The sequence below is a fragment of the Pongo pygmaeus genome, chromosome 3 (genome assembly GCF_028885625.2).
Source record: "Pongo pygmaeus isolate AG05252 chromosome 3, NHGRI_mPonPyg2-v2.0_pri, whole genome shotgun sequence".
In the NCBI taxonomy this organism is placed as follows: Eukaryota; Metazoa; Chordata; class Mammalia; order Primates; family Hominidae; genus Pongo; species Pongo pygmaeus.
In genome coordinates this window covers 88996877-89015721 of record NC_072376.2, presented here as the reverse complement: position 1 = coordinate 89015721, position 18845 = coordinate 88996877, and the positions used below count along the sequence as shown (strand labels likewise).

Below are 18845 nucleotides of genomic sequence, written 5' to 3'. Positions count from 1 at the left end.
TCCCTTCATTCTTTGGGGTTAAGTGGCCACCGCAAGAAACAAAACAGCATGAGAAATGGCTGAGTCAACCAACATGTAGTGACATGCCCAGGAACTTCTCAAGTGGCCCAGGAAGTGGAGGCCGCCTGATTTTCTCGCAGGACATTGCCCTTTCCTGGAACCTTGCGGGTGGCTGGAGTATCTGCATTTGGAGTATTGCAAGATTATCTCACCTGACTTCTGACCAGAAGTGTATCTCCAAAATTATCACATCCACAGAGACAATTATTGACTGTGAGCAAACATTCTCAGCGACATCACACGTGTTCTGAAACCCTGACCAACAACATGCTCCTGACTGTTCTCATGGTCTTGGCAAAGGATACTGTTGGGAGAAAGAAGGATGGTTTCTACTGTAAATGAGTTTTTAAAAATAGTGGGAGAAGAATGCAAAATAGGAAAGGGATAAATACATAGATTTCTAGCTAAATGCATTTAAAAGGAAACTTTGAAAATTTGGTTAGTGATTTCTTTAAAGTACGGAGGTCAAGTCCTGTTACAATAATTATCACATCCACCTAAAAATTAAGATTTCAAAGTCTCACTTGGTGCCTTACCCATTTCACATAACAGAACAAAGTTTCCATGTAATGAAAAAATGGACACAATCCTAGGAGTGTCACAAGCTTTCAGATGTTTGTGGCATGCCAAGCAGCATTGCCTGTTTCTGTGCTGTGGGAGTCAATTACTTTTATGTCTATAAATTAGCAAAGTAGCTGGGTGAAGTGGCTCATGCCTGTAATCCCAGCACTTCTGGGGCCAAAGTGGGAGGATCCCTTGAGCCCAGGAGTTTGAAACCAGCCTGGGCAACATAGCGAGACCCCCATCTCTACAAAAAATAAAAAAATTAGCCAAGCATAGTGGTGCACACATGTGGTCCCAGCTACACGGGAGGCTGAGATGGGAGGATGGCTTGAGCCTCAGAGGTTGAGACTGCAATGAGCTGTGATCGCACCACTGCACTCCAGCCTGGGCAACATAGTAAGACCCTTTCTCAAGAAAATAAAAGTTTTTGAGAAAGACTGAATATGTAAAATGTTCCCCAGTCAAATCCCGAAAAATGGTCATCTCGAAGAGTGTTGGGAACTGGGAGCCCCCTGGATTCCTCTGAGGAATTTCACTAAGAATAGCTGTAGACATTTGCTGGCTGGCTTCCACCTGGCTTGGCTTGTGAGGGCTCATTCAGTATCAGCAAGACACACAGGTAGTTACTGATGGAGTTAATTTCAGGCTCCCATGTTGGCCTAAGACTGATGACCATGCAGTGTGGCTGTTGAATGCTATCACTGGTTCTACTGCTTCCCTGGGAGACAGGACCTCTGAATGAAAACATCCCTGGGAAACCAAGGTGCTGTCTTATTTGTATCAATGGAGTCATGCAGTATATAAGCTCCAAAGAACAAAGCCATGGCTTAGGTTGACGATGCAAAGGAAACTTCTGGGTGGCTAGTTGTTTATAAGTTAATCAAAAGACATCTCTACTGAAGACCCAAACTACAATTTTGATATTCCTACATAGGAGATAAAACTTCATTAAGTGATTAAAATGTATTAAGGGGAGAAAGGAGCATTTGGTTCCCTTGTCATTTTTTTTTTTACTTCAAAATTTTACTCCCCCAATTTTCTAAGACTGGCTACTATGAAACTTGTAAGCCCAAATCAGCAAAGGTGGCCACCAGCCACAGATCAAACATGAAAAAACAAATCTACCTACAGCACAGCCTGGGATGTACTACCTGCTCAAAGTATAAGGCTACTGCCATCTCCAGCAGCTGTAAACATAGCCTGGCTGCCAGCCCATAACCTCCTCTGCCTTCCAGTTTGTTTTCATAAGCTTACAACTGGGGCTACAGAGTAACCTCTGAAATGTTATTATTGAAACACAATAAAGCAAAATCAGTCTGCAGAGGTTAAGGAGGGAGTTTTTAATCAAAGTGTGGTCAACAGGTTTGACATTTTAGAAAACATTTTTTTTAAAGCATCATTAAAACAGCCTCAATAAACAGGCCGTATTTAGCCCAAATCTTGTTCAGGAGAACAGCATGGGCTCCGTTTGAATTTTGTTGGATTCTGGACATCCTCCTCCTATTATATAGGTCTGAGAGTTGTCTTTGTTAATAAAATTTAGCTTTGTTTCCCCACCAGTGATAATGACATGAAGCACTAGGAAATGATGCAATAACCGCAGTGCATGAGGCCTTCTTCCTGGGGAAGGTGTGAGACAGGAGAAGAGCAGGGGAGCAGGACTCCCCCATACTCAGTCCAGTGGAAGCACAGAATGCCTGCTCGTGTTTGTAAAAATAAGACAGGAATGTAAGAAAAAAAGTCTTCACGCTCAACGTGACTATCTTTGGAATTCATTTCATTAAGGTTTTCACAAAATACAAAGCTCAAATGTAGTCGTCTATGTCCACCACAAAACAGAATCAAATAAGTGGTTAGCACAACAAACATAATGATCTTTTCCATTTTAAAAAATATAAATAACAATGTTCAAGGTTTTACAGTTTTCTTAGTGTGTGTCTTTTTAAGGCTTTATGTTGCAGACCCTTCATTAATGGTACTTGTACCCTGCCATCAGGATACACTGCCCACCAGCAAGGAAGGCCACTGTAGATACATTCCTGAGGGGGGACACACACACTGATCCATGTTGCCTCAGCCTGTTAAAAACTAAATGATCAAACACCCTCCAATCAGTTCTCAGTTTCATTAACTTTCTTTCTACTACAAAGTAATAATGGAAAGGGGTACGTGTCCAGCAGCATTCGAGCTCTCAGAAGATCAATCAGGAAGGGCAAGAAGGAAAAAGGCTTCCTCCTGGAGAGAATTTTTTTCCTTTCATCAAGAACAAACACCAATAACCCAGATAGTTCAAACAGTGGTTTGTACTGAAACATTTTTCAGATTAAATAGTGTTGAGAGAAACAGTGATCTTTTGGTTGGGTATTTTAGAAGAGGTTAAAGTGGAGAGGTTAATGTTGGGAATATACCACTGAAAGTACAGCCCCCAGCAGGAGTGGGCTCACTCGTGAGGTTTGGGGGCAGAGCCAGAGCCCCAGCCTTGGGAATGAAATCTGAGGGCAGGCTCTCCAGCAGACACTTGACCTGCTCCTGGCCCAGCTTGATCTTGTCATCCAGCTTCCGCTGCTCAATGAGGAGCGTGGACTTCATTTTCACGAAGTGTTGGTAGTCCTGGAGCTGCTCTTCTGAAAGGTAATTGGCCAAGATGCCCAGCACTACCCGTTCCCTGCGATCCAGGTTCTCCTTCAGCTCCCGGGCATCCTCATGCTGACCAGCCAGGATCTTCCTTTTCTCGTAGAGAGAGCTCTGCCAGGGAAAATCGGACAGATCAATGAAGGCCAGGGAAAGGGAGAAAAGAGCCAGACTCCCTGCAAGGACACCTCTGACAGGACTGGGAAATATCTAAGCTTTATTCCTATTGTCACTCCTAAGTAAGGAGGCTAACTTTTTGAAAATCAGCTTATTATCCTTATATTACATATTACAGCATTCTCTAACTTGTAACTCATAGGATAGCTTCAGTTTGAGAGGTGTTACATTAAATTGGCTGGGGATAAAATTGCTTTCAGATTCTTGACTTTAAAAACCAATCATCAGCTGGGCTTGGTGGCTCACACCTATAATTCCAGCACTTTGGGAGGCCGGGATGGATGGATCACTTGAGGCCAGGAGTTCAAACCCAGCCTGGCCAACATGGTGAAACCCCATCTCTACTAAAAATACAAAAATCAGCCAGGCATGGTGGTACATGCCTGTAATACCAGCTACTCGAGAGGCTGAGGCATGAGAATTGCTTGAACCCAGGAGGCGGAGGTTGCAGTGAGTCGAGGAGTCGAGATGTGCCACTGCACTCCAGCCTGGATGACAGAGTGAGACTCTTGTCTCAAAAAAAAAAAAAAAAAAAAAAAAAAATCATCAAGGTACCTTGAGTATACACGAATACAGTGGTTCTCAAGGTGTGGTTGCTGGACCAGCAGCAATGGCATCACCTGGGAAATTGTTAGAAATGCAAGGGTTCAGGCCCTCTTCTACCTCCTGAATAAAAAACTCTGGAGGTGAGGCCCAGCAACCTGTTTTAACGAGCCTTCCAGATGATTCTTTTGGGGCTAAAGTTTGAGAACCTCTCCCTAATCCATAATAACAATGAGATCATCATATTTCCCATCTCTAAAGAAGTCAGTTTCCATTTTTTCAGTTCTCTTTTGCAGGCCTCTGATCTAAAATGAGAGAAATTCTGTTCAACAATGATGGCAATGTCATATTCTAAGAGTTTCTTACGCTTTTCTATGATATTGTAGCATATGTTATCTTTAATGTGGTTTTCTCTCCAACATGCTGACACATAATATCATTTTTAAATAAAAAAAAATTGTATTTAACCATTCAGACATTTTAGGCAAAGTAATTGAGGAGACAAACCCACAGCCAACATTATACTGAACAGGGAAAAGTTGAAAGCATTCCCCCTGAGAACTAGAACAAGACAAGGATGTTCACTTTCACCACTGCTATTCAACATTGTACTAAAAGTTCTAGCCAGAGCAGTCAGACAAGAGAAAGGGCATCCAAATTGGTAAAGAGGAAGCCAAACTGTTGCTGTTTGCCAATGATATGATCCTATACCTAGAAAACCCTGAAGACCATCCAAAAAGCTCCTAGATCTAATAAATGAATTCAGTAAAGTCTCAGGATACAAAATCAACGTACACAAATAAGTAGCACTGCTATACACCAACAGCGACCAAGCTGAGAATAAAATCAAGAACTCAACCACTTTCACAATAGCTGCAAAAAAATAAAATACTTAGGAATATACCTAATCAAGGAGGTTAAAGACCTCTGCAAGGAAAACTATAAAACACTGCTGAAAGAAATCATGATGACACACACAAATGGAAACATCCTGTGCTCATGGATGGGTAGAGTCAATATTGTGAAAATGACCATACTGTCAAAAGCAATCTACAAATTCAATGCAATTCCCATCAAAATACCATCATCATTCTTCACAGAACTAGAAAAAACAATCCTAAAATTCATATGGAACCAAAAAAGAGCCCGTATAGCCAAAGCAAGACTAAGCAAAAAGAACAAATCTGGAGGCATCACGTTACCCAACTTCAAACTATATTACAAGGCCATAGTCACCAAAACAGCATGGTATTAGTGTAAAAACAGGCATATAGGCCAATGGAACAGAATAGAGAACCCAGAAATAAAGCCAAAAACTTACAGCCAACTGATCTTCAAGAAAGCAAACAAAAACAAAATGAAGAAAGGACACCCTATTCAACAAATGGTGCTGGAATAATTGGTAAGCCACACGTAGAAGAATGAAAGTAGATCCTCATCTCTCACCTTATACAAAAATCTACTCAAGATGGATCAAGGACTTAAATCTAAGACCTAAAACCATAAAAATTCTGGAAGATATATTTAACTGAAGGAAGGAATCTTAGTGGCTTCTAGTTTGAATTCATTTATATTAAGTGTCTACTGCTTCTTTTGCACAACAGAAATTAAACTCCATGGTTTTTGTAATTAGTCTTTCATTTTTCTCTTAGCCTAAAATAGCTAGACAGAAAGAAGACAATCTTCTAGACATTGGCTTCGTCAAAGAGTTCATGACTAAGAATCCAAAAGGGAATGCAACAAAAACAAAGACAAATAGATGGGACTTAATTAAACTAAAGAGCTTTTGCATAGCAAAATAAAAACAGCAGAGTAAACAGACAACCCACAGAGTGGGAGAAAATCTTTGCAAACTATGTATCCAACAAAGAACTAATATCCAGAATCTACAAATAAATCAGCAAGAAAAAATCCCATCAAAAAGTGGGCAAAGGACATTAATAGACAATTCTCAAAAGAAGATGGACAAATGGTCAACAAACATGTGAAAAACTGCTCAACATCTCTATCAGGGAAATGCAAATCAAAACCACAATGTGATACCACCTTACTCCTGCAAGAATGGCCATAATCAAAAATTAATATATGTTGGCATGGATATGGTGAAAAGTGAACACTTTTACACTGCTGGTGGGAATGTAAACTAGCACAACCACTATGGAAAACAGTATGGAGATTCCTTAAAGAACGAAAAGTACATCTATCATTTGGTCCTGCAATCCCACTACTGGGTGTCTATCCAGAGGAAAGAAGTAATTATATGGAAAAGACACTTGCACACCCATGTTTATAGCAGCACAATTTGCAACTGCAAAAAAGGGAACCAGCCCAAAAGCCCATCAATTAACAAGTGGATAAAGAAAATGTGGTATGTGTGTATATATGTATGTGTGTGTGTGTGTATACATATATATAGTATGTGTATATATCTGTATATACACATATATATGGTGTGTATATATAGTATGTGTATACATGTGTATATACACATATATATGTTATGTATATATACACACACACATTTTCTTTATTCACTTGTTAACTGATGGGCATTTGGGCTGGTTCCCTTTTTTGCAGTTGCAAATTGTACGCTATAAATATGGGTGTGCAAGTGTCTTTTCCATATAATTACTCCTTTCCTCTGGATAGATACCCAGTAGTGGGATTGCTGGACCAAATTATAGATGTATTTTTAGTTCTTTAAGGAATCTCCATACTGTTTTCCATAGTGATTGTACTAGTTTACATTCCCACCAGCAGTGTAAAAGTGTTCCCTTTTCACCACATCCATGCCAACATGTATTTTTTTTTATTGCCATTCTTGCAGGAGTAAGGTGGTATCACATTGTGGTTTATACACACACACACACACCCCATGGACTACTACTCAGCCATAAAAAAGAACAAAATAATGGCATTTGCAGCAACCTGGATGGAGTTGGAGACCATTATTCTAAGTGAAGTGACTCAGAAATGGAAAACCAAACGTTGTATGTTCTCAGTTTTAAGTGGATGCTAAGCTATTGAGGATGCAAAGGCATAAGAAGGATACAAAGGACTTTGGGGACTCAGCGGGAAGGGTGGGAGGTGGGTGAGGAATAAAAGATTACACATTGGGTACGGTGTACACTGCTCGGGTGATGGAGGCACCAAAATCACAGAAATCACCACTAAGAATTTATCAGTGTAACAAAACACCACCTGTTCCCCAAAAACCTATTGAAATTAAAAAAAAGTGATTGTGGAAAATTAAAATGAAAATCAAGAAATAAGATCACTTAAGAATACCTCAATACAAATAGCTTATGTAGGGTTATCAAAGGCTCATGTGTCTTTGCCCTAAATCCCCCTAAACTAGCCTGTCACATCTTACATAATAATGCCTGGGGGAAAAGTGAAGAATTACAGGCTTATTGGCATAAGTTTCCTTTCCCTAAGCAGAAAAACATACCTTAAAAAAAAAAAAAAAAAAAAAAAAAACCCCCGAGGGACTGAATTTGAATGAAGATGCCTTTCAAAGTATCATTGAGATACAAGTTAAAAAATTGAGAATTTTTTCATCACCTACCTTAAAAAATACATAAAATATTTTAGACATCAGTAATGTATAGAGAATCACTCTGTGTACCTATCATTAATGGTGCCAAATCTTAATATGAACACTTTTTTCATATTGGCTTTAGATTAAAATTTTTTTTTTTAGAGATTCAGTTAAAGCCTTATAGATACTCCTCCCCAGTCCTGGTCTTCACTACTCCCCCATTGGGTAACTATTTTTCTTCCTTTTTTCATTTCTACTTATAGTTTTAGTTTCTTAACAAAGACCAATCATGATAAAAAAAATACAATACTGCTGTAGTATTTTTTGGGTGAGCAAACTTATTTGTATTTAAGAGTGCAGGCATGCATGTAAGTGTTGAATTTAATTCAGTTCTAGAACAATTTATCTTGCCCTAACAAGAAACTGCTCCAGTCTTTCTTGTCTCAGATATCTAGAGCATTCGTCCAGGTGGCCCAATAGGAAACTTGGAATTATTTTCTGCTCTACCCTTCCCCTCATCTAACATGCCCCTTGCTAATACATTCTCTAATTTATTCCCTCTTCTCTACCCCCAGGACAATTGCCTACATCAACAGCATAAACCCTCCTTGTCTAGACTATTAAAACGAGCCTCCCAACTGTTATTTTAACATCAATCTTGCCCCTCCCCAGGCTGAGTAAGTCACGAAGTTAGTTCATGACTCTTCCCTACCTATAGGCTGAAGTCTAAAGTCTAGTGTATGACTGCGGTAAGGTCTTTGTGATGATTTTCTGTGGTGGATATCGTGTCTGCCTCTCCAGGCCCGCTCTTCTCTGCCCTGTGCTGAAGGAAGCTGAACTCTAGAGGTTGCATCCACTGGGCTCCCTTGCTGTCTGGGTTTGACCAAGGGGAGTGATGGAGAAGAGACTGGAGAGTGCGAAAAGAAATTGTGGCATGTATCCCTGGCTGCCTCTGTGCCAGGCTTCGAGTTGGTGGCGGTTGCATTCTTTTACCAGGGCCTCAGTGCTGTAGGGCAGCTGCAGCTATGGTTCTGATCAGGGCTCCCTTCTCCTTGCCCCTTCAGAAAGAGGCCCATAATGGCTTTGCTGCTGATGCTATAGCTCTGGGTGAGGGACAAGGGGAGAGCCCTCATTACCCCTTCCTGGTTTCCCCCTTAATCCTTCCCACACCTTCTTTGAACTTTCTTCTTTATCTCTTTTGATGGGGCCATGTACTTTCTGTCAGTTTCTAATATTCCCATAGCTCTTTCCTCCCCCGCCCCCCACCCCCGAGACAGTCTTGCTCTGTCACCCAGACTGGAGTGCGATGGTGTGATCTCGGCTCACTGCAACCTCCGCTTCCCGGGTTCAAGCAATTCTCCTGCCTCAGCCTCCTGAGTAGCTGGGATTACAGGCACCTGCCACACACCCGGTTAATTTTTGTATTTTTAGTAGACAGGAGGTTTTGCCATGTTGGCCAGGCTGGTCTCGAACTCTTGACCTCATGATCTGCCCGCCTCGGCCTCCCAAAGTGCTGGGATTACAGGCGTGAGCCACGACGCCCAGCCTTAGCTCACTATTTTTAAAAACAAAACCAAGCAATCACTGTATGTTCTAGACATACCAAACCACATGCAAATCAACTCTTAAACATGGCATCTCTTTCTTGACTTTGTCTATGGTATTTCTTCTAAATGGTGAGGCCCTTCCCCTCTCAGTTGTCTTAGAATTAAGAGGTTCTTCTAAACTGTATTCATGTGCCCTGTGTGAAGTCCTTCCTGCCTTACGCTCCCCCACCTGAGAAGTGTTTGGTGGCTGAGTTTCTCATTATGCTCAGCACCAGCACACAATTGCTCCTGCATACTGCTTTCCTCCATAAGTTGTGAGTTCCTGGAGAGCAGGGGCTGTGTTTTAGTCAGCATTTGTCCCCAGCAGACACAGCACCTCATATCTGACAGGCTACTGTTAGCTGTTTGTCGAGTGGAAGAAAGGAGGACAGGACACACTTCTGATTTAGGTAGTATCAGACTATTTCTAGATAAGGAAGCTGACTCAGCACATTTACACGAGGAAGATGCTGAGAGTGGCGCTGCAGAGTTCCTAAATGCTGAGTCACTTTCCTAAATGTTTAGGATCCAGACTTTTTCTAATCCTTTTAAAATCTATTTGAAAAAGGATATCTTTCCTTTTAATGCAATACATTAGGAGAAATTATTGGAGAATTCATGAGAGCAATGAAAAAGAAAGATGGTATGGTAGGCTGGGCATGGTGGCTCATGCCTGTAATCCCAGCACTTTGCGAGGCCAAGGTATGTGGATCACCTGAGGTCAGGAGTTCGAGACCAGCTTGGCCAATATGGCAAAACCCTGTCTCTACTAAAAATACAAAAATTAGCTGGGCATGGTGGTGTGCACTTGTAATCTCAGCTACTCGGGAGGCTGAGGTATGAGAATGGCATGAATACGGGTTCCAGAGATTGTAGTGAGCTTAGATTGCACCACTGCACTCAAGTCTGGGTGACAGAGTGAGACTCTGTCTCAAAAAAAAAAAAAAGAAAGATGGTAGCATAGGCAAGAAAAGGAGCCCCTCTTCATGGCTGGAGTAGTTTCCATCTTCTAGCATGTATATATATATACACACACACACACACACATACTGTGTGCACATATATATAAAATAATTGTGTCTACTGTTTGTTGTTCAGTATCAGGACGGTAGGATCTGTCTGCTCTGCTCACAAATGTATCCCACGTGCCTAGACCACTAAGTGACACACACTAGACCCCCAGTAACTATTTGCCGTACAGATGAGTAGATGAAGAATGCTCTATAGCTCTGGAATTCTGTTCAATGTAGTGATACAACTTGGAGTCTGCAGCAGGACTCCTCCTCTCCTAGCTCCCTTACTGGGCTGTTGTGAGGATTCCATGAGACTGCACATAAGCTAACAGTGCTTGACAGGTGGAAGCTCTTGGTGAATTGTCTCCAGTGGGGTCAGCACTGTTACCTGTCCCCCTGTACCCTCCCTTCGAGGAGGGGGTGCAGTGGAGACACCCTGGTGCATCCTCACTGAGTGCCTGTGGCCCCTCCTGTGAGATGCCCTGGAGCCTTAAGCCTATGTTCCTGCCCCCTCCCTGTTTTAATGTATTCATCATGTTTTTATCTTTTTGGGAAAGAAAGGAAGGAAGACAGTTGGGAGGAAAGAAACTCTGGTGCCTGTGGTTCTTACTTTCCCAAGAATTCCGTGAGCCTTAAGTGTCAGCAGTACAGCAGTACATCTTTTTTTTTTTTTTTTGATGTGGTCACCCAGGCTGGAGTGCAGCGGCATGATCTCAGCTCACTGCAACCTCTGCCTCCCGGGTTCAAGCGATTCTCCTGCCTCAGCCTCCCGAGTAGCCGGGATTACAAGCACGCATCATGGTGCCCAGCTAATTTTTGTATTTTTAGTAGAGACGGGGTTTCACCATGTTGGCCAGGCTGGTCTTGAACTCCTGACTTTAGGTGATCTGCCTGCCTTGGGCTCCCAAAATGCTGGAATTACAGGTATGAGCCACCACGCCTGGCCAGCATTACATCTTGACACAGAAAATGCCTTCTCTGTTTCTTGGTTACCTATACATGTATTCTCTCCCTGCCCCAGAGAGATTGCCACAAATCTTCCTGAGAGAAAGGATGGCGTCTAATGGTGCCTCTCTATGTATGTGGGCTCTGAGGGAGAACTTGTTGAACTGCATCACTAGGCCACCTACCCTTTCTTCATTACTGGCATCTTCACCAAGGCCGCTAAGGACATTCTCAACACGGGCTAGACGCCCCGAGAGGGAGAGCAGCAGGTTGACCACCTTGTCCAAATCCCCTATGAACATCCTATACTTGTCAAACTCATTGGGCTTGCAGAGCTCGCTGATCAGAGCCTCCACCTCTTCTCCCAGGGCGTTGTTGAGCTTGATGTCCATGAGCAGGCTCCCCTTCGCCTCCTGGAGGATCTCCAGCTTGTGGGTGAGGCTTCCAATAAGCTCAGCCTGAAATGACAGATGAGACCACAAAGATCAGCCAACAGGAGGTGCCAATGGAAGCAGAAGTCACCTCCCCCAGCCACCTTCTGTCATCTTCAAGGCTCAGCTGAATACCCTCCCCCTTCTCTATATGGAGTGTCCCCCAATATTATGCTATAATAGCCTTCTTTCCCTAAGGGTCTACCATTGCCTTTCTCTAAACCTCACATGCCAACACTTGATTACACACAACCTTGTAATGTTTTCCATTGTGTCATGCTATGTACAGCTTTGTCTTCTAACTGGTTTGTTATTTTTTTATTTTTATTTTTTTTTTGAGACAGAGTTTTGCTCTTGTCACCCAGGCTGGAGTACAAGGGTTCAATCTCGGCTCACTGCAACCCTCTGCCTCCTGGGTTCAAGCAATTCTCCTGCCTCAGCCTCCCGAGTAGCTGTGATTACAGGTGCCCGCCATCACACCTGGCTAATTTTTGTATTTTTAATAGAGATGGGGTTTCATCATGTTGGCCAGGCTGGTCTCGAACTCCTAACCTCAAGTGATCCACCAGCCTCAGCTTCTCAAAGTGCTGGGATTATAGGCATAAGCCACTGTGCCTGGCCAATTACTCATTTTTAAAAGTCCTTTTAAGACATGTTCTCATTTGATCCTCATGACAATACTATGGGTAAGTAGGCAGGTAGAGTAAACAGTATTCTTATTTTACAAATAGGCAAAGAGTCAGAGGAATTTAAGGGATTGGCCTAAGGTCTTAGAGCTGAGTTGAATATTAATTTAGCTACCATTTGTAGAGCAGTTGATATGTGCCATACATATGGAGAAACTCTACATTGATTATGTTACTTCTCCCAGCAATCTTATAGTAGATACTGTTTTATCTACCTATAATAAGGGAGGAAACTAAGACATTGTGAGGTGAAGTGAACTCAAGTCAGCCTCACTTTAGGAGCCACCCTTGTACAATCATTAGAAATTGACACCAAGACCTTTATCAGAAAGTCAGCCCCTTGTTCTACCTCCCGTCTCCGGTTACCAGAGCTGTGCAATTTGACACCTTAATCACATATTTCCATACTTATAAAACAGTGAAGCAAATACCCAATATATTTAACTGAAGGAAGTAAGTAAATGTCTTAGTGGCTTCTAGTTTGAATTCATTTATATTAAGTGTCTACTGCTTCTTTTGCACAACAGAAATTAAACTCCACGGTTTTTGTAATTAGTCTTTCATTTTTCTCTTAGCCTAAAATAGCTAGATGGAAAGAAGACAATCTTTTTTAGTTAAAACTTACTTTTTTTTTTTTTTTTACTGCTAAAAAGGTCCCAGCTCAAAAATTGTCTGTATGTACATACACACATGCATACTATATATATATGTATAAAAAATTGGTGTGTGTGTATATACACACACATGCTTATACAGACACATGTACACACATCACATGCACACCTCAAACTGGCTTCAACTGGAAACTTGGTTAAACATAAAGGTTACAACTTCTATGTTGGAAGTATATGTTCATTTTAAAGGAAAAAAAAAACAACAACAAAAAAAGGAAAAACATATTTTTGACCAACAGAATTGAAGGGTACTGACAACTTTTTGTACTATTTCAGTATCAACACCAGAGAAGGTCCATTAGGAATGTAATCACAATGACTAGGGAAATATTTATTTCTCCACAATCTGCCTATCTTGGAGTTGGACCATCAGAGGTACTTCACAAGTGAGTGAGGTTCATAATGTCCTTGAAATGTCTAAGTTCTGGCTTTAATGGTGACATCTTGTTGTTTTCTCAATCTGCCTAATCCTAGAGGCTGCAGGTGGCTAAAAAATTCACATCCAGGCCGGGCGCAGTGGCTCACGCCTGTAATCCCAGCACTTTGGGAGGCTGAGGTGGGCGGATCACCTGTGGTCAGGAGTTCGAGACCAACCTGGCCGAAATGGTGAAACCCCGTCTCTACTGAAAAAAAATACAAAAATTAGCCAGGCATGATGGTGGGCATCTGTAATCCCAGCTACTAGGAGGCCGAGGCAGGAGAATCGCTTGAACCCGAGAGGTGGAGTTTGCAGTGAGCCTAGATCGCACCACTGCACTCCAGCCTGGGCAACAGAATGAGACTCTGTCTCAAAAAAAAAAAAAAAAAAAAAAAAAAATCACATCTGCTGCACCATCTCATTGCAGTTTATAATCTTTGGTTTTCCTCAAGCTGTTAAAATTGCTTAATATTAATTATTTAAGTTTTCTTATCTTCTCCTGGAAAAATTTCATTTTCCAAAAAAGCAATTCTGGCTGGAAGCTATGAACTTTACCTGCAAGATAACATGTTATATACCTCCAGCAGAATGCCTGGCAGGGTGTGATGATCTTTCACTGTGATATCAGTGCATATGGAGAAAATGGCAAGGACACTGGAATGCAAAGCAGCAGGAAAAATAAACACTGCATGCTGTTGTGTCTCCCAGCATTCCTGCTGGACTGGGTTAAGACAAATGTCATCATTCCTGTTTTTCAGACAGATAATGAGAGAGAATGTCATCTATGTGAAGTCAGCCCAGGAATTTTTAACTCGTAGGGTACATTTCCTAGGCTTGTTGCTCTAGATGTTACTGGAAGACACTTAAAGACAACTGGGTTAAACCAAATTGAAAGAGATAGTTACTGGGGCAAAACATTCTATCACTCCACCCTCAGGAAAAGGCCTTCGGCTCATTCAAATTTCAGGCGTCCATTTCAACCTCATGTCCTGAGAAGCAGAATTTCTAGAATGTCTAGAAAATGCTTTTTAAAAACTAAATAGTGGAAATAAACAAGGTGGGTTTTTTCAGCCTGTTTTTCATTATTTCTATTAATGACTTTTTTTGAAACTAGTATGGTGTGTTGTCATTTCTGGAAGGAACTAAAACACTTATTAAACTATTATTTCATGTGGCCTCATTGTATTTAAAAATCCTCCTATGGCTCTTAGAGGCTGCTTTTTTTTGTTGTTTTGTTTTTTTGAGATGGAGTTTCGCTCTTGTTGCCCAGGCTGGAGTGCGATGGCGTGATCTCGGCTCACTGCAAACTCTGCCTCCTGGGTTCAAGTGATTCTCCTGCCTCAGCCTCCCGAGTAGCTGGGATTACTGGCACCTGCCACCACGCCCAGCTAATTTTGTATTTTTAGTAGAGATGGGGTTTAACCATGTTGGTCAGGCTGGTCTCGAAATCCTGACCTCAGTTATTCACCTGCCTTGGCCTCCCAAAGTGCTGGGATTACAGGTGTGAGCCACCACGCCCAGCCAGAGGCTGGTATTTTAAAGGACATGTGTGATGCTTATCAATTTGCAAATGGGCAGAAACCAAGGATAAGTAGTTTGTTCTCACATGTGGGGGTGAGTGATGAGAGGAGAGAACTCATCCTTTCAAATTTTCTGCTGAACTCAGCTCAACAGCTCTCTCTGGCACCCAAGCAGATCAGCAACACTGCAGGGGTGGCCCTGAGGTGAGCATGGTTCAGTGGACTGGAAGGGTCAAAATAACGTGACCCAGCCAAACTGTAATCAGGGTTCAGACACAACTGTCCAATCAATCAACCCCATCTTTCCTTCCCAGACCCTGTTTTGGTTTTCAGAGACATCAGTGCTGGGCAGAACCATAAATAAATCTGTCACAGGAGCATGTGTGTACCCCAGGTTTCACGGTACAAGAAAGAACGGAATGAGATGAAAATGTATAGAAGTGATGTGGGGAGGCTTCTGTGGAAAGAACTAATATACATTTTGTGGCATTCTGATTTTGGAAAGTTATTAATATTTGCTGGGCTCTAATGTGATATCTCATGGCTCAGCCATAGATGCTAAGGCCAGAATTACTGAGTGGTCACATCAGTCACTCCTGGCTGAATGTTCCTCAGTTAGGTGGCATTTGAATTTTTAAAAAGCCCTAACAAGCCCCTTAAAATATGAGAATTTGAATTTAAAAATGCAGTTAAGAGGGATTTGAGAAACTGACAGCAGTAAGGGAAAGCTGGCTATACTAAATAGCCATTTCTTTGCCAGGCAGATCTCTTCCAAAAAACCTACCAATTTCTACCAGAATAACTCACCGGGGGAGGGAGAAGAGGTGTGTTTTGTTTTAAATAACACACTAGTCTCTCAGGAGCTACTTAATTTGTAAAATCATTTATCCACTTCTCATCTGGCATAAACTGTTAGCTCACCCTGTGTGAGATACTATTTATACGAGTTCTTCCTCCAAACATAGCTTCACAGACCCTCCCTCCTACCTCATCCTCTGCAGAAATGTCCTCTGGACCCTTCCCCACTTCCTGCCTACAGCAGGATGAACACTGGACAAGGAGGCAGGAGGCTCTGACATAACATTCAGCATCAGGCAAGTCACTTGACCTTCTGTTTCTCAGTTATCCACAGCGAGAAGACAATAACACCTGCCGAAAACTAATAATAATGTCTAAGTATTCAGCTCTTTCTCTGTGCCAGACACCATTTAAGTGTTTTACTATTCAATTACTACTTGCAACAACCCGGTGAGAGAGATATTATTATTATCCCCATTTACTGATGAGGAAAGTGAGGAGGATAGAGGTTAACTTGTTCAAGGCCATGCAGCTGGTACGTGACAGAGCCAGGCTTAAACGCAGATCATCTGGCTTCAGACTTTCATCACTTTATTAAAATAGCTCATAAGAATACTATGAGGCTCAAATGAGGCTGGCGGAAACCACAACATATGATATTAGTTTCAAAAGAAGTAATAATAGAAATAACGAAAACCATGAGGATGAAAAGAAAAGCTTTGTTTCTTTCCACTGTTGAGTTTTTCAAAAGCATTTTCTAGAAATTCGACTTCTCAAGACATGAATGTTGAAATGGAGGCCAGAAGTTTGAAGAGTTGAAGGCTGGTGCAATCACTTTGGAAAATATGAAAGTATTATACACATTCTAATTATTTTTTTTGTGCAGTCGTAAGATTAGACAACAATTTGAAGATGACACACCACTCATATTAGATAGATGTCTGTAGGGGGAATACTCCTTCCCCTGACAAGACCACATCGCCAATAATGTCACTCTACACACACAGTTGGCCTCTGTGTGTCTCCGTCTTAAGAGTAATTCAGGACTACTAGCCAAGTGGTTGGGATTTAGGAATAGAGCAGAATTCTGCTTAGCTTGTAAAAACTAGGACTAGATAAAGCCATTTCTACCACATAGGCTTTGCTGGCGTAATCACAGCTCACTGCAGCCTCGACCCCCCAGGCTCAGGTGATCCTCTCACCTCAGCGTCCCGGGTAGCTGGGATTACAGGCACGCACTACCACACCTGGCTAATTTTTTTTTTTTTTGGTAGAGATGGGGTTTCACCATGTTGGCCAGGCTGGTCTTGAACTCTTAGACTCAAGAGATCTGCCTGCCTCGGCCTCCCTAAGTGCTGGGTTACAGGCATGAGCCACTGTGCCCAGACTCTACAAGAGTTTTTAAAACAACTTTAAAAAGAGAGACCTTCTCAGCAAAGAAATAGAAACTATTTTTTAAATGTAAATTTTAGAACTAAAAACTATACTATTTGAAATTAAAAAAAAAAATCACTGGCAGAATGGAGATAGGAAAGTCAGTGAACTTGAAAACAGACCAATAGAAATTATCCAATCTGAAGGACTGAAAGAAAACAGATTAAAAAAAAAAATGAATGGAGCTTGTGGGACAATATGAACTGTCACTGAAATACTGTATCACTAGTCACTAAAGTCCTGGAGGGAGAAGGGAAAGAGATTAATGCATTAAGAATATTTGAAGACAGAATATTGAAAACTTCCAGAATTTGGTGAAAGATGTAAATTTACAGAACCAAGAGGGTCAGCAAACCCCAAATACGATCAACTCAAAGAAAACTAAGTCCATCCAAATCATAATCAAAATGCTAGAGACTAAAGAGAGTGGCCAGAGGAAAACAACACATTGCATACAGGAGGAGCCCATATTTAAAGGACTGTGCATTTCTCCTTAGAAACCATGGAAGCAAGAGGAAAGTGAACATTTGTTAAGTACTGAAAGAAAAGAGTCAACCCAGAATTCCATATCCAGTGAAAATGCACTTCAAGGGTGACAGTGGAATAAAGACATTCCTAGATGGAGAAAACTAAAAGAATGTGTTATCAGCAGACCTATTCTAAAATAAATACTGAAAGGCAGTAAGACCAGAGGGAGAGCTGGAACTTCAGGAATGAAGGAAGAGCAGCAGGAATGGGCAGCTGAGAACCAGTGATCTCCTGAGAAAAGCCGACTCCGAGGAACAATAGATTCCTTTTGCCTTTTGAAATATTCCTCTAAGTTTCTGAAGCCAAAGCCTGTTGGCCTTCAGAATAGGGAATCATGTGATTGGTTTAAGTAGAATTTTGCCTAATAATAAGGCAGGCTTTAGCCAAAAAATTGACAGCTCTGATTATTTACACTGTCTTTAGTTTTATGTATATCAAAAGTTCAGACAATGAAAGTTTCATATTTTAACTGATACTTACTTGGAATATTATTCATCATCTAGGATATATAAATAGAAATATCAAAGTGAAACTAAAGTGTTATTTTTAATTTATAAAATAGTTATTAGTAAACCAAGACTCTAGTTCCTAGCCTAGATATATATCTTAGGTTATTAATAACTTTAAATATTAAATAACAAATTATTACTTTGCAAAAGTTGGTCAAAGGCTACATTCTACCTCAAAACAATATTGGAGAATGGATATTGACCAAGTATCATTTTTCTAAACCATCATTAGAAAAGCTTGTTGTATTTCAGGAAGAAAACTGCATTTTGCTGAATATATTAACAGATGTTTTCAACGACATCACTTATTTAAAACTTTTGTGTTTCCAAATCAGATATGTAAATGTAAGTGATACCAATGAAAATTCGATTACACATTTATAAACTTGTAGTTCATTACAACAAACTAAAATCTCAAAGGGTTCTCCATTGTCATATGATAAAATCCGAACTTCAGCATTTCATAAAAAGCCCTACGTGACCTTATGACCTACTGGCTCTTGTGAACCCTTCCAGCTTCATCTCCCACTGTTTGTGGCCCTCCTTTATTATTTTCTAAATTTGGTAATTTTTTTTTCTTTTTTGAGACAGGGTCTCACTCTGTCACTCAGGCTGGATTGGAGTGGCACGATCTTGGTTCACTACAGCCTCTGCCTGTCGGGCTCAAGCGATCCTCCCACCTCAGCCTCCCAAGTAGCTCAGACCACAGGTGTGTGCCACCATGCTCAGCTAATTTTTTAGTTTTTTAATTTTTTTTTTTTTTGAGATGGAGTCTCGCTCTGTCACC

General features: G+C 41.2%; 1 protein-coding gene and 1 long non-coding RNA gene across 8 annotated transcripts in view; one reads left to right on the top strand and one right to left on the bottom strand.

The window, feature by feature from the left end:
• LOC134739442 (uncharacterized) overlaps nucleotides 1-18845 on the top strand; it is a 93398-nt gene that overhangs the window by 20169 nt on the left and 54384 nt on the right. The window lies entirely within an intron of this gene.
• SHROOM3 (shroom family member 3) overlaps nucleotides 2385-18845 on the bottom strand; it is a 350049-nt gene continuing 333588 nt past the window's right edge. For all 7 annotated transcript variants that reach the window (XM_054485820.2, XM_063663770.1, XM_063663772.1 and 4 more), the window contains 2 exons: nucleotides 11246-11518; nucleotides 2385-3369 (listed from right to left, as the gene is read on the bottom strand). In XM_054485820.2, the coding sequence (XP_054341795.1) occupies nucleotides 3001-3369; nucleotides 11246-11518 (642 nt within the window). In that variant the 3' untranslated portion in view covers nucleotides 2385-3000. The remainder of the gene's footprint in view (nucleotides 3370-11245; nucleotides 11519-18845) is intronic.